Below are 24,348 nucleotides of genomic sequence, written 5' to 3'. Positions count from 1 at the left end.
GCGCCTACTGGCATTAACAAGGGCACAGTGCAAGGCGAGGGCCTGAGCTATAAACAGAGCTTCCTGGGCCAGCATTAGTACCAGGCTTATAAAGAAAAAGCAGGTGCACTCCTGAGAGTGGTGTAATAGGAGAGGAAGTTTATGCTTGGAGCGCAGAGCCTGGAGCTGAGAGCTGCACACAGGTGTTTGTAATGCAACCTAGTAGGTGTGAAGGCAAAAATACATCCGAACTCTTATGAGACAGACAGGAGAGTAATGGATTCAAGCTCAGCATAAGTGGCAGTGGGCTCTGGCGAAGGGTGGGAGGAGGACATTCCAGGCAGATGTGACAGTAAGAAGCCGCTCACTGCATGCGCATGTGTGTATGAATACATATGTGTATGTATGGGTTTATGTGTGTGTATAAATACATGTGCATGGAGGCATGCATGTATGGATGCATATGTGTGTGTGAATATGAATACATGTGTGTGAGTGTATGCATATATGGATTCATGTGTATGCATGGATGTGTGTGTGCATATGCATACATATGTGAATGGATGCATATGTGTACATGGATGTGTGTGTGTGCATATGAATACATCTGTGAGTGGATGCATGTGTGTACATGGATGCATGTGTGTTTGTATATATATGTGTGTGAGTGGATGCACATGTACATGGATGCATGTATGTGCATATGAATCCATGTATGAGTGGATGCATGTGTGTGCATGAATGTATGTGTGTGCATATGAGTACATGTGTGAATGGATGCATATGTGTGTACATGGATGCATGTGTATATGCACATGAATACATGTGTGAGTGGATGAATGTGTGTACATGGATGTATGTATGTATGGATGCATGTGTGTGCATATGAATACATATGTGTGTATAGGTGCACATGTGTATAGATGCATATATGTATATGCATGTGTGTATGGGTGCATGTGTTTGTCAGGATGTTTATATGTATATAAATACATAAGTGTGTATGGAGGCATGCATGTATATGTATGAATGCATGTGTGTATGGAGGCATCTGTGTGCATGTGTGCACATGAGTACATGTACAGATGTACATCCATGTGTGAATGTGTATGAATGCATATGTGTGCATATGATGTGTATATATGGATGCATATGTGTGTATGCATGTGTGTATGCATGCATGTGTATTGGTGTATAAATGCATGTGTATATTTGGAGGTGTGTGTATGGATGCATATGTGCATGCATGCATTATGCATGTGTGGATGCATATGTGTGCATGTGTGTATGTATGCACATGCATGTGTGAGTATGAATGCATAGGCATGTGTACAGAGGCATATGTTTGTGTATAGAGGCATACATGGGTGTGCATATGAATACATTTGTGTGCATGGATACATATGTGTGTCTGCATGTGTACCTATGTGTATGGATGCATGTGTGTGTGTGTGTGTTTCCTAATCAACACAGAATTTGAAGTTGCAGCAGAAAGCATGAGGAATAATGGCAAGGAGGTCTGAGGGTACAGGATTAGAAAGGTGTGCAGAAGCTGGATCCTAGAGGGGCTGACCAGTCCTCCTAACATGTTTATGTGATCCTCATATATCCCTGACCATCCTACCCAAACTGTCTTTTAGTGGTTCAACTGACATTAATATTTATTCGACAAAGCTGTTGAACGCATACCCTTGCCAGTGTCTGTCTGCTGGCTCACAGGCTTGAATGCCCTCCCTACTGTGGCACACTGGTTTTGAGTGTCCACATTGTCCTGGTCTGTTTTTTCCAGTAACTAACAGCCCTGGGCTTTGCTTTTCTGCTGTTGCAGCTCAGGTTTCATGATTGCCATTTTAATCACCCTCCCGCAAATAGCTTTGACTTTCTCACCCGTGAGCCACCGTGTGCATCTGGCAAGCGTCTAGCCCGGGGTGAGCCCCCCCACCCTTCCCCTGCACTTGCACTTACGCAGCTTGCTGCTGCTGGAGGTAATGACACTGCTGACCTGAGTCTTCACGCCGAGTTCACAACCACAGTCCTTATCCACCTTCACTCACTGATTAAACCTTATGTTTAAAAAAACGTTTTTCTGAATACATTTTGCTAAGCTTTATTGGAGATTTTTGCATGTCTGCTCCTGAGTGAGGTGAGCCTGTCTGACTTCTTTCTCACGTTGTCCTCGTCTGACTTTTCCTGCCAGGGCTTTTCTTCTGAATTGACTCATTATTTTTTGTAGCTTCTTGAGTCAAATGATCGCCTTATTTATTTGAATTTTCTTTTTCTAGGAAATGTATTTGAGTATTAGGTGTTTGTTGAATGGATGAATGAATGATGGTCATTGAGAATACAAAAATGATGTGCCTTGCTATATTCATTGTCCCTTGTATAAAGGTCTACATCTGTAAAGATGTATTATCTTAGAACTCAGTATTAATATGTTTTGGCTTCACTTGAAGAGCGGGTGTGTTTCTAAGAATGAAAATAATTCCACACACAGGGCTTCTCCGAGGCTTGAATTTATGATGAGTTGCAGCAACTTAGCCATTTATGATAAATGTGTTTGTTTCTTTACTTGCTTGTCCCAGGCTTTCCATTTCTAACCTGCTAAACCTCTTTTACCTGTTTTCTATGTGAACTGCCACAGCATCTTTTTGGAAAAGAAGGTACAAAATAAAAAAAAATTACAGGAGTGATCATGCATTAAGATACTGCCTTGTGAAATATGCCAGGCTGTTGGGACCCTTGGTGGTATGGACACTCTCATAACATCAGCCAATCAAAGTATCAGCTTTCCCTAAAATTGGATGCTGGATTTTCTTTTGAATTTGTAAGCTTAAAAAAAAGTACCTAGAATACAAAGCAGAAAGTCTTTCTTGACCCTTCAATGAACAAATCACAAACATGACCTGGAACCTGTGACCCCCAGGATATCTGGCCTGAACGGGGCACTTGTTGATTCCCCTGGTCGTCCAGAGGCTGTGGTGAGTTGTTGGCAGCATGCTAAGCACACCCTGCCAGCATGAGAGACACGAAGACGAGGGAAGCATAAATTTCCACGATTGGAGAAGTCAGAGTGTCAATAAGCGTGACAGTAACCCTAGCGGACCTCATTGAGCCCTCCTGCTCAGTAAATTAAATCCCAGTAATTAAATCAACCCAGATTCCACCAGCACCAACACCTCCCCACCTCCACAATTCCAACAGATCAGTGATGCTTCTCCTATAAACTGTTTAACTTCTACATCTGCCTATGTCTCCCCATTGACATGCCCAATGGAGTCAGAAAGAAACACCTGATACCCATGGTGGGAAAGCACTGTGAGAGTGGGCAGGTAGGGGGTCAGGGGAGCTGGGCTCCCCAGGAAGATGTTTTTATCTGCGGGGACCCAGGTTTGAGCAAGGGAGTGCAGTAAACCATATCTACTTGATATTCACTGCTACTGATGGAATAAATTGTATGGACCGAAAAGGGAGCAAAATGCACAGGGAGGGGCTGGTCCTGAGCAACTGTGACATTCCCAGTGAGGTGACAGGTGGAGCAGAGCAGTGGGACTTGGGAGGTGCTGTGCATCATGGATTCTATGGAGGGCACGTTCCCACATCCTGGCATCCCTGGAACAGGTGCAGCTGATGTTGACAGTGTCTCAGGACTCCTGTTGGCAGCCATGTTGCAGGTGCTGGTTGCTCATCTGACTGTGTCTTCAATTGAGTTGGGGGCGGGATTGATTCTGTACATGTTGAGTTCAACTGCTGTGTAAAATGTTCTCAAAATGATTTTGCTATGGCAGAATTTAAACAAAAAAGTTATTATATACACAGAAAGGCCTAAAAGTAGAACATCAAGATGCAAATTTGCTATTGATTGGGTATATTCTTCCTCAATTCATCTATTCCTGCGGAGTGGCAACCAGCTCTTGTGTAGGACCTGAGACAGGGAGGTAGACACACAAAGGCAGAGCTGCCAGCATCAGTGATCTACGTGGTATAACGAGCCACCCCCAAACCAGGGGCTTCAGGCAGCAAGGGTTTATGGTTTCTCTAAGTTCTGTGACTTGGCTGTACAGGTCTTGGGCTGGTTTCACCTTGGTTGCTTCTGAGGCTGTGTTCAGTGGAAGATTGGCTGGATTGGGTTGTTCAAGCTGGTCTCACCAACACGTCTGGCAGTTAGTGCTGGTTCTTGAGCATTTACGTTCCCTTCCATGTGGCATCTCATCTTCCAGCGGGATGCCGCAAACTAGCTCAGATTTCAGGAAGTGGAGAAATAGGCTCTCCCTCAGCAGAGGAGCACAGGCGAGCTGTGTGTAGCCTGAGAGGGGAGGGCTATGTGGCCAGCAAGTGACCAACCACATTTGGGTACGTTTTATTCCTGAGTGGTGCAAAAGGATTGCCTCCCACTCTGCAGGGCATAAAGGACCAGTGCCAGAATGTGCAGATCAGATGCCAGCGACTTGGAGGCTCTTCAGAGACGATGCTGGGGCAGCCTTCCCATGCTACGTGCAGAAGTGCTGATGCCTTTGACTTGCAGTCAAAAAGTGGCTTAGAAGAGTCAGACTCTGGATGTAACATCTTGGGGGTATTCAGGTGATTTGTTTCTGTTATATTCTCATTTTTCTTAAAGTGCAAGCATGCCATGTCCTAAAAATGGGTGTCTAAATGGTTCTAGAAGGGCTTTTTCAGTAAGTAGAAAACAGAACTTCTAGGAAATTAAAGCACAGAGACATGCTTTAAATAGCATGTCCTTTCTTTCTTAGTGGCGTGTAAAATAGCTATGTGTTTGCAGTATGATTCATGGAATCCTGCCTCAAAGATGTGAGAGGGAGAATAGCAGAGTAATGTGGCACCTCGAGATCACTGTGAAGGAAGTGGGAGAAGTCAAGGCTGACTTCGGAATTCCAGGGATGGCGGGAGGATGGCGCATTCAGGAGCCGGGATCAGGTCTGCAGGAGGACGAAGCAGGACTCGGGGTTGCGCATTTGTGTGAGAAGTTGCTTAGCTCTAGAGGAGTACATTTATTACATGAGAGTGGTGGGAGGCGTGAGAGATGATATTCATGCATAAAAGTGTTTTTGATGTCAAGCAGAATTCCTTGCATGTCCAGCAGAGGACATATCTGTTTCTGTGATTGGGATTATCATTGTGGGTTCTCTGGAATGGAAGGATGGGCCTCCTTCACATCTAACTGATTGTCTATGAAGTGACTGACATCTGTGTGTGATGACGTTTTTCCTTAGTAAACTAACTGCTGCCATCAAGGCACAGCTGTAGAGTTTTAAGAGCAGGCGTCTGGACTCTGACCTATGCACTTGGAATCCCAGCTGTACCTAACATTTGCGTGGCTTGAGTGGAGTGGATCTCCCCTCTGTGGGTCTCAGGGAAAGCTGACTTCCTCCTCTCTTCCCTCCTATTTTACATTTTCTGGATCTCTGTCATCAGACTTCCTTCAAAGCCCATGAAGTTCTAATTTAAGCTGTTGAAGGTACATGGTCCAGAATTTTGGAAAGATGTGAGGGCACAGCTCTTTGCCTCTTAGTTCTTTTTCCATATTGAATAAAAGAAGACTTTTGTCTTAATTCAGCAAAATAACTTGAATTTGCACTGTTAAAAATGCCCCTTTCCCTACCATTTGACCCAGCAATCCCGTTATTTAGTATATACCATTACTGGGTATATAACCAAAGGATTATAAATAATTCTACTATAAAGACACCTATACAGGTGCACACATATGTTTATTGCAGCACTATTTATAATAGCAAAGACTTGCAACCAATGGAAATGCCCATCAGTGATAGACTGGATAAAGAAAATGTGGCACATGTACACCATGGAGTACTATGCAGCCATAAAAAAGAATGAGTTCACATCCTTTGCAGGGACATGGATGATGATTCTCAGCAAACTAACACAGGAACAGAAAACCAAACACCACACATTTTCACTTGTAAGTGGCATTTGAACAATGAGAACACATGTACAGAGGGAGGGGAACATCACACACTGGGGCCTGTTGGTGGGTGGAGGGAAAGGGGAGGGAGAGCATTAGGACAAATACCTAATGCACGCAGGGCTTAGAACCGAGGTGATGAGTTGATAGGTGCAGCAGACCACCATGGCACATGTATACCTATGTTGAGTGTTGTACATTTGTGTGAGAAGTTGCTTAGGTGTACTTTAATTTCCTAGAAGTTCTATTTTCTACTTACTGAAAAAGCCCTTCTAGAACTATTTAGACACCCATTTTTATGAAATAGCATGCTTGCACTTTAAGAAAAATGAGAATATAACAGAAACAAATCACCTGAATACCCCCAAGATGTTACATCCAGAGTCTGACTCTTCTGAGCCACTTTCTGACTGTGAGTCAAAGGCATCGGTGCTTCTGCATATTCAGCACATGCATCCCAGAACTTAAAGTCGAAAATTTTAAAAAAGCCCATTTCCCAAGAAAATGGCAAAAAAAATCATGAGTGAGGTTTTACTTATTAGCGCATCTGAAATGTACTTTGAAAATAGCCTGCATGATTCTGTTGGTTCATTCACTTACTGCTTGATTCAAATACTTGAGCACTGGAAAATCTGTCATTATGAGTCTGCTGGTGTCCTGTCTGGCACAATTAACTGGAGCTTGAAGCTCCTCATTTTATTATATAGCATTCAGTCTGACAGGAACTGCATTTACTGTGATTTTAATAGCTATTACCTTCCAAAGAAGAAATGCTGATTTAATGAATGTTTAAAATTGCATTCACACATTAAAATGAATGTTTTATGGTGCAGGCATCTGTGAGAAATCAGTAAATAGTTAATAAGCATTGTATTGATATCACATCTGCAATCAGAACATTAATATTAAATACTTGTCTTTTGGGCATGGAGTGCGAGTGTTGGTAGTGGACAGTAATGAAAAGGAGATAAAGCATATACATTTAAGTGGTGTGTGCGTGTGTGTGCGCGCGCGCACGTGTGTGTGTGTGTGAAAACAGTTGCAGTGGCATGTGTGGTACCACACGGAGACCCACACTTTAATAACCTGGTCTGAACAGTAAAGTTCACTGTGAAATGAATGCTTTGGAATTGACATTTTCAGGCTATGACAAGGCTGGAGCAATATCTCACAACAGTCAAGGCCACAATTGTTGTCATCTTTTAGCAGCCTGAAGATGCAACAGCCAGGTGCAGTGTTTACAAATCTTCCAGTTTAATAAATGTTCAAAGCAGGGCTGGTTCATTGGTAGAGGTCCTTGACCCACTTGGGATGGAGCTGGGACATTCGCGTGGGAACCTTTTGCTGTCGGCATTTTTCATTCCCTATTTGTGGATGGACTAACTCTGAAATAGGTTGTTACTGTCCTTCAGTTAGGCAAACTGTCTGACTCATCCCAAGTTACCCTGGGAGGCTGCCTTTTGTGTGCCTGAGCTAGACAATCTCTTACAATAGCATTAAAATAAAGCTAGATTAATTGAAATAGGCTCTGCAGAAAAATAATAGTTTTTAAAGCACTGCAGAGAAATAAAACCAACATGCCTCTGGTTCATTTTCTGAAAACATTTTTAGTAGGAAGAAAGATGAATGAAATTGAGAAGCAGTACCTGTCACCTTTGTAAATAGAGCTCACGTTCATTTCAGAGGGGCTCGAGACTTGAGTCAGAGAGAAATGTGGGTGTAAGGCATGAGGTTCATCTGTGCTTCCTTGTGGAAGCTGTGGACTCTTCCTTGTGGAAGCCGTGGGCTCTTGCTTGTGGAAGCCGTGGGCTCTTCCTTGTGGAAGCTGTGGGCTCTTGCTTGTGGAAGCCGTGGGCTCTTCCTTGTGGAAGCTGTGGACTCTTCCTTGTGGAAGCCGTGGGCTCTTCCTTGTGGAAGCCGTGGGCTCTTCCTTGTGGAAGCTGTGGGCTCTTCCTTATGGAAGCTGTGGATTCTTGCTTGTGGAAGCTGTGGGCTCTTCCTTGTGGAAGCTGTGGGCTCTTCCTTGTGGAAGCTGTGGGCTCTTCCTTATGGAAGCTGTGGGCTCTTCCTTGTGGAAGCTGTGGATTCTTGCTTGTGGAAGCTGTGGGCTCTTCCTTGTGGAAGCTGTGGGCTCTTCCTTGTGGAAGCTGTGGATTCTTGCTTGATCTGTGTTTTCTTGCTGGATCAACTTTTTTACCAAGTGCTGCTATAGATCCACATTCCTCTGACAACTAAAAGGCATCTGGAGTGCCATGCACTTTGTCCCAAGTACTCAGCACGTAGTCCTGCTCCTGTCCTTGGATACTTGCAGGCTGGAAGGAGAAACAGTTGTTTAAGTGGAAAACCGCAAGGCATGTGGTCGTGGAAAGGGGATATTGGGGGAAGGAAGCTGTGTGTATTCATTCATTCCTGCACTGCTATAAAGAAATACCTGAGACTGGGGAATTTATAAAGAAGAGATTTAATTGGCTCACGGTTCTGCAGGAAGGTTGACAGTAGCATCTACTTAGCTTCCGGGGAGGCCCCAGGGAGCTTCCAGTCATGGCAGAAGGTGAAAGAGAAGTAGGCCTGTCACATGCCAAAAATAGGAGCAAGAGAGGCAGTGGGGGTTGGGGGGTGGAACCACACACCTAACTTGATCTCGTGAGAACTCGCTCACTGCCGTGAGGACAACAACAGGCCATCAGAGATCCACCCGAGTGACCCAAACCCTCCCACCAGGCCCCACCTGCAAGGATGGGGATCACAATTCAACATGAGATTTGGGTGGGGACAAACATCCAAACTGTATCAGTGTGGGAACAAGACGACCTTTGAGTTGGGTCTTGGAGAATGTATAGGAGAGTTCTCTAGGTGGCTGAGAGGAGGCAGATGTTCTGGAGAGAGGAGGGCTTTTGGGGAGCTGACAAGCTGGGGAACAGCAAGCCTGTGTGAGGCTTCCTGGGATGGGGTTAGGGATGCAGGCTGGGGTGGGCGAAGGCCTGAGTACTGGGGGAGGGTGGCAGGAGTTTGGACTTATTTGGGGGATATGGACCTTGAGTGCTTGGGATATGTCTGTATGCTGCCCACTCATTCGCCTGAGAGAGCCCCTTTACAACCCTACCCTGGACAACCATTGATGCCCAACTGCTGCTTGTGTGTCCGGAGTTAAGTCTTACCCCCTCCACTCACTCACAGAGGTTCATTCTGGCGTTTGGATGAGCACTGGCCAGCTGCCAGCCTGGCTCAGAGATCCCTCCCTGTCTCAAGTGTTGTGGTCCCCAGCACAACCCCAGGAGGCAGGCACTGTCCCCATTCTATTGCACCTAAGAGCGACCTGAGACCACAGAGATGACATGGCACGCTGAAACCCAGCACTGGTGAGGGGGCTTGGGATGTCACCCAGCTCAGGAGTGCCCGCTGCTGGCCAGGCACCTAGAATGGTCATGGATTTTTCTAAAAGGGAGATTTAATTAGTGCCATAACTGAAGGCTCCTTGCCCTCGACCCTGGCTCACACCCAGGGTTTTGTGTTCTTGTTCAGTTCCGTGTCACCAATGCAAGAGAACCCGCCAGGGTGGCTCTAGTCCCACCATGCTGCACAGGGTCTCTAGTCTCACAGGCTTCTGCTCTTACCAGTTTTCTTTGCTCTCCCTGGAATATATGTCCCACCATTGACTATTCCCATTGTCTGACTCTAAGCACCATTTTCTCTGTAAATCCATTTTTGGTCACATTCCACCTTTTTTCACAGCCCACCCTTTAGAATGGACTCTTCTCTTTTGGGCTGGACACAAAACCAAGTGAGGCACTCACACTTGGTGTTACCTGTGCATTTCTCTCTGCTGTGCTCTCCAGGGCAGAACTGTGCCCTTTAGTTATGTATTTCCAGCTGGATACTTGTAGACACTCAGTAGGTGATTACTGGGGGAATGAATGAATTCACCCACCAGAGCTGCTCAGTGACCGTTGAGGATGCTACTGCTCAGATACAAGAAAAATGGAAGAAAATCTGAATCCTGCTTTATTACAACCTTTGCAAATGTTTAGTCTATTAGCATGATAGTTTACAAGAACAGACTAAATTATAATTGTAATGTTACCAGAGGAGGTATCGACTTCAGTTATTGTTACTTACCTCTGTTATATGCAACTAGGAAGATATAGTCTCTGCTCTCCTCTGACCCAAGTACTGTGAACTGCTTTGAGACTTCATGTTTAAAAGACAGAGAGTTTAAGTTGAGCAAAATTAAGAAAAGTAAGTGTAATACTAGGATTGTGTGTGATTCAGTTTGTAAGGTCCTCATGTAGTGTTTGGGGGTTAGATGCTATTTTCCCTTTTCCATGGAATTAAAATTTTGTTGCTTTTAGTGAGTTTTTCAACTTATATTATAATTTGGGCTGTTTCAGAAGTCAAGATCTTCCACTTAAGTGAGATTCATCAACAAGCTTTATATTCTGAAGGTTGACTAGGACTGACTCAGGCTTGGGCCAAAGTTTAGGGTGGGGAAGTGGGGGAGGGAAGAGCATATTTGCATGTCCTACTGATGGCATTAGATGGAAAGGACAGTGGTATTGCTTCGTGCTCTGAATGCATGGTCCATGTCACCAGTGAAGGGCAGACAGACATCCTGAGTCCAAGATGTGATACCTGAGAGGGCCTCCAGTGAGGGATGTGTCACTGTCATCTAATCATGCAGAAACAGCAGACACAGCCCAATATGGTTTGGCTGTGTCCCCACCCAAATCTCATCTTGAGTTTAGCTTCCATAATCCCCACATGTCTTGGGAGGGGCCTGGTGGGAGGTAAGTGAATCATGGGGATGGGTTTTTCCTATGCTATGCTTGTGATAGTGAGTAGGTCTCATGAGATCTGATGGTTGTCTAAAGGACAGTTCTCTTACACACACTCTCTTGCCTGCCGCCATGTAAGATGTGCCTTTGCTCCTCCTTTACCTTTGCCTGCCACCATGTAAGATGTGCCTTTGCTCCTCCTTTACCTTTGCCTGCCGCCATGTAAGATGTGCCTTTGCTCCTCCTTTACCTTCCACCATGATTGTGAGGCCTCCCCAGACATGTGGAAATGTGAGTTCATGAAATCTCTTTTTCGTCATAAATTACCCAGTCGCTGGTATTTCTCCATAGCCGTATGAAAATGGACTAACACTTAGCCAACTCTAGATCTTTCTATTAAACAATGCAAGACAGGCCTATATTCTTCAAAGATGCCAAGATCATAAGAGACAAAGTCTGAGGAGCTCTTCTAGGTGAAAGGAGATTTAGGAGGCCTGGCATCTAAATGTGATTTGAATCCTGAACAGATCTTTTCTTGAGTGAAACATGCTATAAAGCACATTTTGGAGCAAATACAAAATTGAAATATGGATGGTAGAATAGATGAAAACACTACATCAGTTGAATATCCTGAATTTGGTAATTGTCTGTGATCATGTAAGGGATGATGTTTCCATTGTCAGGAACCACCCCTGAAGTGTTAAATAGATCACCCGTCTTCAGTATTAAGTACTAAGAGGCAAAGGTGCATGATGTAAGGCACCTTCTCCCAAACAGTTTGGAAAAAATATGTATTTAATATAGATACTGGCCTGCAGAATCTGTCTCTGTCAATGCCTTGCCATTTCTTGTCTGAAGAATGTCAGATTTTCAACTCCTTTCCCTACTTTCTTTCCATCCTCCTGCTCAAATTCGTTAAATCAGCAGAGATTTACTGAGCAACTGTTATGTTTGCTTAATTGAACACATGCACATATTGAGAGCTGATTCTGTTTAGCACTGTGGTTAGCTATGTCCAGGTGTCACAGGAACACTCCAAAGAGACCGGGGCTTGAGCTGGGGTTTGGAGGATAAGCCATCATAAGAAGGTGAGGAAGGGAATTTCCAGGTGGAAGGGAGCTGTGGGGGCACAGGTGTGGTTAAGGAAAGGATGCTTGAACTAGGAAGGCAGGTGGGTCTTGGAGCATGAAAGCCACTGTGCAAGGCTCAGGAGTTTGGATGTCCTCTCAAGGCTGTGGCTACCTCCTTTGGGGTTTGAATGGTGGGACGTCATCAGGTGTGCTGGCATTATTCACCTGTTCAGTTAACAGATATTTACTGGGCATCTGTGATGTGCCAGGCATGGTTCTAGGCTCTGGGAATTCATTAATGGAGAAAAAACCCCAACATCCTTGCCCTTGGGTGGCTTCTAACCTTCTGCTGGTGAAAGAAAAACACAATAAACATCATCAATCAATTGTCTATGGATTACATATGCTGCTGTGGGTAGAGTGTGAAGGGCAAGGGAAGTGACCGGGCACCCCTCTTGGGAGTGACAGGGCAGAGGGACTGTTGAGCCAAGACTTCACAGGAGGCTGCCCCTGATTTCACGGAAATGAGGTATTTGCAAAAACTCACGTTTCCTGTGTGTGCTTGGATAGGTATGAGGTGAGAAATAAATAGGTGTAATGACAAGGTGCCCCCTGTTCGCCCAGTCATCCTGCAGCATCCAAAGTTGCTTTTGTTCCAGGTGACTTTCCAGATCAGGGTGGGGTCCCGCGTTTGTGTCTCATTGCAGTGCCCAGGGTGGTGGGAGTGGGTCACACTGGGCTGTTCTTGTTTGTCGTGTGTTCTGTGTCACAACTGCTTCTGTGCCCTCATTACCAGGGTGGGTCATGTATGCTTGTCATTGTTCTTTGAGTACTATTCCAGAGATAAGAGGACACACACGCACACACACACGCACACACACACACGCACACACACACACACGCACACACACACACATGCCCACACGCACAGGGTGTCTGTCTTAGAGGCCAAAGATATGGAAAATGTGTCTTAACAACCAGAGTTCAGGGAAGCTAAAAAGAATCAACTAGACTTTCAGAATTCCAATCCCTAGCCAAAGTACAGGCACCATATACCATTTTCCGTTTCCATGACCTGCTAAGATCTCGTTTCTTCTACTTAAGAACTTAATTTCAACTCATAGGAAAACCCCTTAAAATAGGTAGAAACATTTTGTGTGGTCGCATGTACAAAGTTGGAGGGCTATTTTCATATCTTAATTTCCACAAAGATAAAAAACCTGGTAGTTTGCATCACATGCAATATAGTAATGGCACGAAGAAGGTGTTTTTAGTTTATTTCTTAAGTGACATAGAGCTCGGGAGAAACACCTGTTTATATACTTCAGCCTCCATTCACTTCCAAGTACTTGAGAAAAGATAAAAAAAAAAAAACCTAAAAGAGACAGTTAGTATTATAAAGATAGTTCACGGGATGGAATTGGAATGGTGCTAAGGGAATCGCAGGCCGTCCTGACTTAGTTCAACTTAGGATTTTTGACTGTGTGATGGTGCATTCAGTAGAAAGCCGTAGGCTACGCTCTTGAAACACCGGGCAGTGACGGCCACAGCTCCCTGTCAGCCCCGTGCCCTCTGCAGTGGACGGCGATGCCAGATGAGCTTTGCCGCCTCCAGGCCAATGTAAATGTTCCCAGCGGGTTTAAGGTGGGGCTGCACCGTGGTGTGCAGTCGGCTATGTGTATTAAACGCATCTTCCGCTGCAGACACTTTCACCTTGGACGCGTTCATCAGGGTGTGACCACATCCTCATCTGAGGAGCAGGTATCTGCATACCATCTCACTTTGTGTTCTAGTTGTGCTTTGTTGTTATTGTTCGCAGATTAAAAAACACGAGAGTTCTCCTTTACTGCAACCCCAAAGGAAACTGCCACGTGGCTCATTTTCATCACCTCCTCTCATCCTGCTCAGAGGCTCCAGTAGAAACGACTTTGTGGTGCTCATTGAGCAGCAGTTTCCATTCGGCTTTAAAGAGTGTCTCCAAAAAACCAGAGGCGCCTCTTTGGTGTGCTTGTTCCCTAAAGCAAGCCCTTCTTTGGTCAGGTTTTAGGAAGGCCCCTACAGTTAGGAAGTGGATTAATCTCGGCCTGCCAAGGTCCTGGGAAGCAGGGAGAGAATTATGTTTGCTGCTTTTCAGCGGGGAATGCAAGTGACAGAGTAGACGAGGCTGTGTTTGAAGTGAGGCTTCTTGCTCGTTTCCTCCTGCTCTTTCTCGGAGGAGGCTGTGTCTTCCCGACCACAGAGAGAGCCTGCTGGACTCCTTGTATCCCACTCTTCCTAATGGACTTTCTCTTCTTCATTTGTCCTGTAGGTGGATTCCAAAGGAGAAGTACCTCCTAAATATGATGGCATACCCCCTAAAACACAGGATTCCGTTTATCATGCCAAGGAAGAAAAGAAGAGAACATTGATAGAACCTTCAGTCGAAAGGGGCGCAGGTGACTTGCAATTTGTTCTACTGTAGGCAATTCGAAATGTTACCAGCCGAAGAATGTGGGATTTTCTTTTCAGAAAAATTTCATACTCCAGAAATATAGTTTGACTTGTAACTATCTGCTTTATTAATAAAATGTTCAGCTTGTAGGTAGGTCAGTTGTGGGCAGAGCAGAAAAACAAAATTTCACTGCTGAAGGCAATGGGATTCTCTAAGCAGGGGCCTCCAAGATAAATACAGGGTTTCAAATCAGTTTCCATCAGGACTGAGGATCTTCCCCCGGAGGACTGACGACATAGAAAGCCACACACAAATCTATCTTTTGGGAGAAATATGAAGATAGAAGCCACCTAGATTGTTTAGCTGTACTTTTTGAGTATAGGAGATACTTAAAAGATGGATCTTAGAGCTGGTTTTTCAAATGAGGCAATTTTGAAAGTGCTCTTCGGTCTATTTGTTAGCACTCTGCTGCCATTACTAACTCTTACTGAGCTCTTGCTGGGTGCCCAGCTCTGAGTAGGCACTTTCAGGCCCTGTCTCATTTATGCGTGTGTAGGATACTTAGTAAGAGACTGTGAGTCGTGTGGCTGGTTATGGAGGAGGAAGAGGGTGGGGGGAGAGGCTTTCCTGCGCGTCTCTGCAGCTGCTGAACATCTTTGGAAGTAGTTTTTCCTAAACACCCTTCCTCCCAGCTTGGCTTCTTCTTTTCATTTATTTTGAGACGGTATCTTGTTCTGTTGCCCAGACTGGGGTGCAGTGGCATGATCTCAGCTCACTGTGACCTCCAGCTCCCAGGTTCAAGTGATTTTTGTGCCTCAACCTCCCAAGTATCTGGGACTACAGGCACCTGCCACCACACCCAGCTATTTTTTTTGTATTTTTAATAGAGACAGGGTTTTGCCATGTTGCCCAGGCTGGTCTTGAACTCCTGATCTCAAGTGATCTGCCTGCCTCAGCTTCCCAAAACGCTGGGATGATAGGTGTGAGCCATCGCACTCAGCCCGCTTTGGCTTCTGTTACCTTCTAACACCTCTCAGGTTTTCTCCATTTTGCACCCTGATGATCTCTTAGCTCCGTCTCTGTCTCCTCTGTCTACCTCTCAGCTATAGATCTGGATATCCCCTAAAGCTTCCCTGGTTCCCTTCCCCTCCTGGCCCTTTCCACTCCACGACGAATGCCCGAGCTATGGGGAGGCGAGGCAGCTGCATGAGTACATAGGTGGGAGAGTGGCCTACGTGCTCATACATGTACAGTTAGGGTTATGGGGTGATGAGGTACGAAGCAGGTGTGTCAACATGTAGGCAGGAGATTGGACAGGCGGCTCTTAGACCAAAGCCTGCTGAACCCACTCCACTTAGCATATTACTGTATATCAAAAGTAATAGAAAATTTGATTACTGTGTATAAAATCTCTTCCTTGGCAATGTACATCCCACCCAAGCAGTGGGGGCTGCCTGGCACACAGGCCTTCCATCTGGGAGGCAGCCTGGTGCTAGGATGTGGCTGTAGATCCCAGCTGTGGCCCTCACAGAGCATGTAACTGTGGGCCAATTCCTTATTGACCATAGGCATAATAAGTTTGGGGATGTCCATGAGCTTTAAATATTGAATGCCTGGGACACAGTGGGTTCCCAATGAATGTCACTTCCCTGCCCCCCTCTCACCTTCCATTGTGTCACCTGCAAGAGTAGGGGCTCCTCTGGCTCAGTTCAGGACTCTAGGGTCAGTTCTCCTGGGGCTGAGGGCTGGGAAGGGGGAGAAGGGCGAGAATGGAGCAGGTGAGGGGTGAGGTAGGCCCAGGACTCATGGCTGAGAAATGAATAGGTCTGCATTAGAGTTTCTCCTTCTCCTCCTCTTCCCCACCTCCTCCTCTCCTCCTCCTCCTCCTCCTCCTCCTCCTCCTCTTCCCCTCCTCCTTCTCTCTCTCTCTGTCTCTCTCTGTCTCTCTCTCTCTCTCTCTCTCTCTGTCTCTCTCTCTCTCTCTCTTTCTCTCTCTCTCTCTCTCTCTCTCTCTCTGTCTCTCTTGCTTTCAGACAGAATTTCACTCTTGTCCCCCAGGCTGCAGTACAGTGGTGCGATCTTGGCTCGTTGCAACCTCTACTTCATTACTTCATGGGTTCAAGCAGTTCTTCTGCCTCAGCCTCCTGAGTAGCTGGGATTACAGGCTCCTGCCACCATGTCTGGCTAGTTTTTGTATTTTTAATAGAGATGGGGTTTCACCATGTTGGCCAGGCTGGTCTTGAACTCCTGACCTCAGGTGATCCACCCACCTCCACCTCCCAAAGTGTTGGGATTTCAGGCGTGAGCCACTGCACCCATCCAAAGTTGCATTTTCTTAAAATTTATCCTATTACTTTGCTGTCCAGTGGGGTTACTTTGCATGTATTTATTTCTAACTGAATTAACTGGACACAGGCTTGTTGGACAGAGATCTTCCCTGTATTTCATCTCGTGGACTGACTACGGTGGCAGGTGGCCACAGTAATCCCATGACTTTCAGGGTCTAGGGCCTTCACGGAGACAGAGACAAAAGCAGATGGGGCTAAAATTGAGGCCATCATGCTGAGTACCTCAGCAGATGCAAACAGGAAGGGCGAGAGGGAAACGGGGTGAGGTAGACAGGGTCTGGGACCCCTGGCCAGGTGGCCTGCCTGACAACGCAGGAAGCTCCAGGATGTCGGCTTTGTAACTTGGGTTTGGGTCGGAAATGTGCATGGACTTCAGTTTCTCCATGGGTTTGGAAAGTTTGTGTGATTTTTCCCCAGAAGGTGATGTGTATAAAGCACCAACTCCTAGCCAGGAAACCCAGGGAGCACTGGAGGTCAAAGAAGATGGCAACGTGCAGCTGGAGGTGCCTGTGGACCAGGTGGGTGTCGCGGGCCGAGGTCCTTGGGGTCTTCACTCCCTTCCGTCAGCTCTTGCCTGCCTCAGCAGCATCCTTAACCCTCTCCCTGCAAATTCTCTCTGGACTCTAGAATGTTCTGCACTCCTCCTAGTTACAGACTGCTCATCTCAGATCTGGTGTCAAGCATTCTCCTGTGTGCCCACCTCCCCGACAGGTTCTGCTGGAGAGACTCCTTTTAACACTTCACTGTGTGTGACTGCAAATTTGGCTTCACCATTATTTGATGCTGTGTCTCTCCCTCACTAAGCTACTAACTCCGTAAGGAAAGGGGCTGGCTGCCTCGCTCACCACTGGGTCCTGTACCTGGCATGGAGGGGGCTTAGTAGTTTTTGTGGAGTGATGATTGAATAATGGAAGAAACAGTGTGATCCGATGGCATGGGTATGAAGCCTCGAGCCTCTGTTTCCTTATCCACAGATGGGGATGCTGTCTCGGTGCAGGTCTGTGTGTGGCCTGCGTGTGTGGCCAGCGCTGGTGCGTGGTGGACGCTGGGGCACCGTTCCCTCCTCCTGGCCGCAGGGAGGAGGGGGGAGCAGGGTTCTGAGAAGGGGTGCGGTCAGGCCGGGGTTCCAGCCCAGCTGTGCACCTGGGTGAGTCTCCCGTACTCGGGCAGATGGCAGATTGTGCTCGATGATCTCCCAAGACGCTCGGCTTTGTCTTCACCACCCACCTGAAGGCAAAACAAGCACATTTCCAATTCTTAGTTTTTGAGTGAAGAATGTGTATTTTCTAAAAGGTAAATACTAGCATTAGAGCTCCATTTTTATTCCTCTGAAATAGATGGGGCTCCACCCCTGCTCCTGAAAGCATAAAGCAGCGACTCCGGGTATACAGCGACCTTTCCCACTCCTCTCTCCGGGGGGATTGCTCTCACCTTTGGCACTTTGCTTTTTAACTTCTGCTGTATTTCTTATTCTTGGGGACACATTTGAAAAGTGTCATGGACCTCATCTCGATATTCTAGCTTTCCGCTTCAGCTTCTGGCATTTTGGGTACCTTTCCTGTGAGTCCTGTCGTATTTTCTAAATTCCTTGTGAGATTATTTTCTCTTTTCCTCGACATGACAAAAGTGACTAAAATATTTGATTTTCTTTGAAAAGCCAAACTAACAGTGAAAATATTAAGTATTGCCCGCTAAGAGTTTTCTAGGGATGAGGAAAGTAGGACATTTACGCTGCTGTATGCCAAATGTACCCTTGTCACTAGGACATTGCTGTGGCTCTCTGGGTTGTAGACTGAGTGTGTCCAACACAAGTTTTCAGCACAGGCAGAGTCCTAGGGTGGCAAGTACTGCTGTCATAAGTGCTCGCGGGTAATAAACATGCTCCTAAGTTCTGCTTGCCGGCGAGTTTGATTTCCATTGTGTTTGAGGCCGTGGAGTGAATTCGGTTACCCCACAATCATGTGACATGAGAGGGCCCGCAGGTCCCTGGGACACTCCACCCACCAGCCGTGGAGAAGGAGGGGCTTCTAGAAAGAGTCTTCTGTGTAGCAATTCTCCATACCAGGCAGGGCGAAGTCTCAGTGAATGGAACTTTCTCACTGTCAAGTTCTGTGGCTTTGAGTGACACAGAAATAGGCTTTCAGTCACGATGGTGTCTGTGGACATGAAGACCTCCTGAGAGTGAGCTGGGTCACCCGTCCTCCCTCCGCATCTTCCGTGCGTGGCATGTGTCAGAACGGGAGCAGAAAGAGCTACTGTCAGCTGGGATGCTGGGGATAGCTGAGCGCTGGGGGGACCTTTCCTGCACAGCACACCTTGGTGGGGGATGATGACTCATCTTACCTCCCACTCATCAGGTCCTGACATGCAGCAGATGTTCCAGAAAGGTTTATGAAATCTGACAGAAATTGATAAGAGAAAATCCCATGTGCTCGATCAACGGAGGCAAAGCATGAAGCTCAGGCTGTGCAGACACAGCGGTGTTGCCCAAACTGCATTCTGCATCTTTGAAGAAGGTCCCTGTGGAAACGCACACATGGGAAGCGCCCCTCTCATCTCTCTCCTTGGGGGAATCATGGTGCACGTTACTGTAGTAATTGTTTCAGAGAAATCCTAGAGTCAAAAATTGTATATGAGCTTTTGGTGAATCCTAATTATTTCCCCATGAACCTTTTCTTGCTGGGACTCTCGTGACACACAGTTTAGGCCCCATCTGTGTGCTGTTGTCCAAGGACCTTCTTCCCTCCTGTGGAGCAGGAACATGGGATATGGTTCCTGCAGAGCCTCTATTCCTGGGGCAGTCATGGCCTGGGTGGGTGGCCGCGTCCAAGCTGTCCCTGCCTGGACAACTGTGCATGAGGGTGGCTGCCTGGCTTCCTGGCCCCACTCTGGCCCTACGCTGCACACTGGGCAGGCTCTTGGCTCTGAGTCAGGGTGATTGGCATCCCCATGGACACAGGGAAGGTGCATGTATCTGTGCCGTCAGAACTTTCCAGGCCATTAATGAAGGACAGTTTGTCCCTGATAATATGCCTTTATGGTGCTGACTTCTTTCGTAACCTGGAATACTGTCTCTTGTTTTTGAGTAATTGGTTTTAACTTTGTGGGTCGGCCTGAGCGCCTGACACTCTGTGTGTCCTGTGTTTGCAGTGTTATGCTTTCTCCTGTGTAGTGGTACTATAAAGATAAAATATTACCAAATGTAGCCGGGCGTGGTGGCTCAAGCCTGTAATCCCAGCACTTTGGGAGGCCGAGGCGGGTGGATCACGAGATCAAGAGATCGAGATCATCCTGGTCAACATGGTGAAATCCCGTCTCTACTAAAAATATAAAAAAATTAGCTGGACATGGTGGCGCGTGCCTGTAATCCCAGCTACTCAGGAGGGTGAGGCAGGAGAATTACCTGAACCCTGGAGGCGGAGGTTGCGGTGAGCTGAGATCGCGCCATTGCACTCCATCCTGGTAACAAGAGCGAAACTCCATGTCAAAAAAACAAACAAAAAAATTACCAAATGTAACATCCCGACTAGTACATGTGTGAATTTGCAGTCAAGGCTTCTAGATTGAAGAAGAGAACCTCAAGAATGCAGAGTCCTCTAAATTCCAGGCCGTAGCTTCGTGGTCATTGACACTAAGTGCACAGCATCCGAGCGTCCCTGGAGAGAACCTCAATGTGGGAGGACGATTCAGTTTTCCTGTAGCAACTTCGGTATCGGTTACTAAACTCTCATTGTCAGGTTTGGATACATGAAGGATGTGGCCCGTCTTTGGCCCCTGCAGAGGGAGGGGCCTCATATCAACTTTATGATTTGTGATGATAAGTAAGACTTTGACTCCGCTGCCCCCTTTCCGGTCACCTGTCCTTTATTCCAGTGTCTAGGAACTTCTCCCGGCACTTGTAACTCATTTCTGGAGCATCTCATAGCTGTGCAGGGAGCATCGAGTGGAGCCTGGCCTCACTGAGTGTGGGCAGGGAGGGTCAGAGGCTCAGCTGGGAAGCCAAGTCGCTGGGCTGTTGGGTGTTAGTCTTCCTGACAGTGCAAGATGACTGTTCGTTGTGCATTTTGACCTGTACTTGCATTTCTAGAATGTTCTCATTTTTCTTGTCCGGCCTTCAATTGTTTGTTTTATTTATTTACTCCCAGAGAAACACATACTTTTAATCAAACCAGTCACTTTCTGTCCTCCAGCTTCGGTTACTCGAGTATCTATCAACCGAGACAGGGATTTCTGCAGAGCCTGTGGCTTACCTGCAGGTATTGGGAGGTTCACCCCGGCGTCCCGGGGCTCCTGGCTGTTTGGAAAACTCATCTTGTAGCACAGACTTGACACGGAGACCCTCACAGAATTCTGTGAATGCCCATCTGTGGCTCATGACAGAATCAAGATTGGGGTTCTGCGTTAGGGAGGTGGTACCTTGTGTCAATCCAGTGATCTCAGTTACCTGGGTCATAAAGTGGGGAAGCTTCAGAGTCACGGAAACTCATTTGTCCTGAACTAAGTGGTTGTGAATAGGAGCTGGAATGGGAGCAAGAGGGAGGGGGTTTTTGGGTGGAAGCTCTGGGGCGTGGCCAGCTGTCAGAGAGAGGTGATTCACTGGTGGTGTGGCTTGGATAATCACCCATCTTTAATGACACTTTTTTTCCCCTCCTAGGATGCATTCCCTCCTTTCTTGAGTTTTTATTGTTAAGAAATTATAATTTATTTTCAAACTTTTGTTTCTCTTTGGTTATACAGCAGGTAGTGTATCCCCTTGGCATCTACCCCTCCCCCACCATTTCCGTCAGCGGAGGGGTTTGGAGGTGGAGGGAGGGGCATGACCTCTGTGCCTGCTGCCTGATAAGCTTTCAATCTCAGAGCACGGTGAAGTTTTACACTGACTTCTCAAGTCATGCTACCCCAATGTTAAGGAACATGTTTTTGCTGTTACAATCCATGCCAAAAATGGCACCCAGGTGTTAAAACATGAATGTTGAAATTCTGATTTAAGTACTACATTTTTACAAAAGCAGTCTTCTGCCAGTGATAAGATTGTATTTATTTTTGTAACTACTTTAAGAAGGTGGGGAAATGTGTATAATCGGAAGCCCTGCTGAGCCCAGGACACTCACCTGCGATTCCTTTCTTGGGGAAATCGTCTAGAATTTACTGTGAACATGGCCAATTCCACGTTAGCAGAGCAGTTGGCTTCATCATTCCCCAGGTGGCAAGTAGGCTGTGTGAACCCCAGGTCTCCAGCTGAGGTGTGAGAAGCAGGGTTTGACTGGAATCACAAAAGATTGGGTCCATTTCTACTCTTCTAAAATTTGGTTATTTTTAGAGAGTCTCAAAGAGTCAGTTCAAAAGGAGAGTATCTTTCCTTGGATTCTCAAATAGCAACTAGGGCAGTGCCCCCTGCACCGTGCCTCCCGGGGCGTGATGCATTTCCCTCTGGAAAACGAGAGAAGAATAAGTCACCAACCAAAGCGAAACCAAAATGCTTGGGACTAATTAGGAGAAGGTCAATCTAAACTTGGATAATCTGTGCACCGTCTAATTAGAAAAAAGCTAATGAAGCTTTAAGGCTTTGGTACTTTTACATGTGTAGAGTAACTCAGATGGAGGCCACCTGGGTCCTTGGGGCACTGGCTTTAATGAATAAATTAAAAGTGTAATTAGCTATTGTAGTTGTACAGGTGTTTTGGCTAAAAGAATGGGAAACTTGAAAAGAAGTGGCTTGACAATCAGGAACATTTGTCAGGCCACGGAACAGAAGGACTCAGCCTTCTGTGTGGGAGAGGCTCTGGGGTTGGTCCCTTGAGCCTCGGGGAGTAGCTGGACACCCCGTTCTTCCACCGCCTCCCTCCATGCCTTCACCTTTGGCCTTGGGGTTGTCTCCTCATGGTCTCAAGGTGGCAGTCTCTGCTAGCACACTGAGACGTGTGAAATCTGGGGACAGTAGAGAGACCACACCGTTTAAACAGGGAGGAAAGGCTTCCCCAGGGACCACTCTGAAAGTTACTGTGTGTCTATGCCTATCTTGTCCCTAGCCAGGGAGAGGCGATTGACCTCTGGTGGTTTACAGGAATCAACCTTTACCTCTCGTGTCTGGAAAGGACACCAGGCGCTCCTGGATTTTTTTTTTTTTTTTTTTTTTGAGATGGAGTTTTGCTCTTGTTGCCCAGACTGGAGTACAGTGGTGCAATCTCAGCTTGTTGCATCTGCCTCCCGGGTTCAAGCGATTCTCCTGTCTCAGCCTCCCAAGTAGCTGGGATTGTAGGCATGCGCCATCACGGCCAGCTAATTTTTTGTAATTGGTAGAGATGGGGTTTCACCATGTTAGTCAGGCTGGTCTTGAACTCCTGACCTCAGGTGATCCACCTGCCTCTGCCTCCCAAAGTGCTGGGATGACAGGCTTAAGCCACTGCGCCTGGCTGAATTTTTTTTTTAAGTGAGGAACAAGGTGAGGGTGGCTGTGAGCCAGGCAGCTGTCAGTGTCTGTACAGGATGTTTAATCTGTACCATCTGCCCCTTCTTCATTGTAGAAGGAGAGGTCCTTCCTTTCCTACGCATCTCTCCCCTCCTCCCAGATGCTGGACCCCGTCCCACTCAGAGCCTCTCAGGAACTGCGTGTCATCAGCGGCTTAATATTTCTCTTTCTCTCCTTGGTGTCTTCAGCTTCTCCCATGCCCAAGTCCTTCTGGCTGGCATGTGAGCACGCTGAAAGCACTCTTGTTATGAATAAAAACGACTTTCCCTTGGTCTGAGTCCTCCTGGAGCGCGTCTCTCTCCCCTCTTGCATGGAGCTGAACTGTGGGAGTGGTGCCTCCTCACTTTCTCCATTTTCTCCCCTCTTCTTCTATCTGTAGTGGCACAAAACAGCTTTTCTGCTCCATGCCCCCAAACCCAGCACATTCCTCAGTTCTCGTCACGCGGGACCTTCCCACCCATTGGCACTCCTGGCCACTCTCTTTTAATGTTCTCTTCCTTCGGCAAGAGCATCTTGTCCAAGAAGACTCCTGACTTCCTTTATCTCCGGCCACTCGTTGTCCTCCTTCTCTCAGGCTTCTGATCATCTCGCTGGCCATCAGATGCTGGTGTTCAGCAAGGATGAGGGCTGGGGCGTCTTTCCCTCTCACTCTGGACGTCCTCTCTATGATATAAAATTGTGTATCGCCATGCGTCAGTGTCTGTGACCTCCAGGAACATATGCACCTCTGCCGAATTAACATCCCTCGTGATGTCCTAAGACACTGAAGCTCAGCAGAGGGACAGTGCAACTCACAGTCTCCTTCCCCTGTCCTCAGGCCTTCTTGTCCTGTCTCCATGTGTGAATGACACCCGGATCCACTCAGCAAGACGACAGAGAAAAGAGGTATTCCTGAGACTGACCTCTCCAACCCTTCCGTTTTCAGATCTTGGACTCTGTCACTTTTACCTCCTAAACGTGTCTGGAATCTCTGCACCCCTCTCTGCCTGTGTTACCATCGCTCTGGTCCCCCCTAGCTTCCTCTCCTGGGTAGATCACTGCTGTCACTCCTGCTTTGCATGCACTGACCCCAGCAACTCTGAAGCTCAGCGCTTCTCCCTGCAACACGGCACAGGCTGTTCCATGCGCCAGGCATAGTTTTTCCCTCTGTTTTTGTATGTTTACATGGTTTCATCCTTCAGACTTACCTTAACAGTCAATTACTATTAAACGGTCTCCCGTACTTGTTAAATACTACTGTATTCTCCTTCTGTTCCATGGACCTCTCCTTGCAGCGCCTGTCACAGCTGTTTTGTTTGTGTGGCTGTTTAATTGATATCTGTCTTCCCTCAAAGACTC

General features: G+C 46.8%; 1 protein-coding gene across 8 annotated transcripts in view; it reads left to right on the top strand.

The window, feature by feature from the left end:
- Positions 1-24,348, top strand: part of DCDC2C (doublecortin domain containing 2C) — a 147,974-nt gene that overhangs the window by 60,309 nt on the left and 63,317 nt on the right. For 6 of the 8 annotated variants that reach the window (XR_004733850.3, XR_008476500.2, XM_035273313.3 and 3 more), the window contains 2 exons: positions 14,071-14,197; positions 16,959-17,059. Coding sequence is in view for 4 of the 8 variants with exons in the window: in XM_035273313.3 (XP_035129204.2) it covers positions 14,071-14,197; positions 16,959-17,059 (228 nt within the window). In the remaining 4 variants the exon portion in view is untranslated. Of the gene's footprint in view, positions 1-14,070; positions 14,198-16,958; positions 17,060-23,827; positions 23,896-24,348 lie in introns of all 8 variants that reach the window. The other 2 variants (XR_013526221.1, XR_013526220.1) reach the window with 1 other exon arrangement.

Source organism: Callithrix jacchus, chromosome 14 (genome assembly GCF_049354715.1).
Source record: "Callithrix jacchus isolate 240 chromosome 14, calJac240_pri, whole genome shotgun sequence".
Taxonomy (NCBI): Eukaryota; Metazoa; Chordata; class Mammalia; order Primates; family Cebidae; genus Callithrix; species Callithrix jacchus.
Note: the sequence above shows the minus strand (reverse complement) of the source record. Positions and strands in the feature narration are given on the sequence as shown.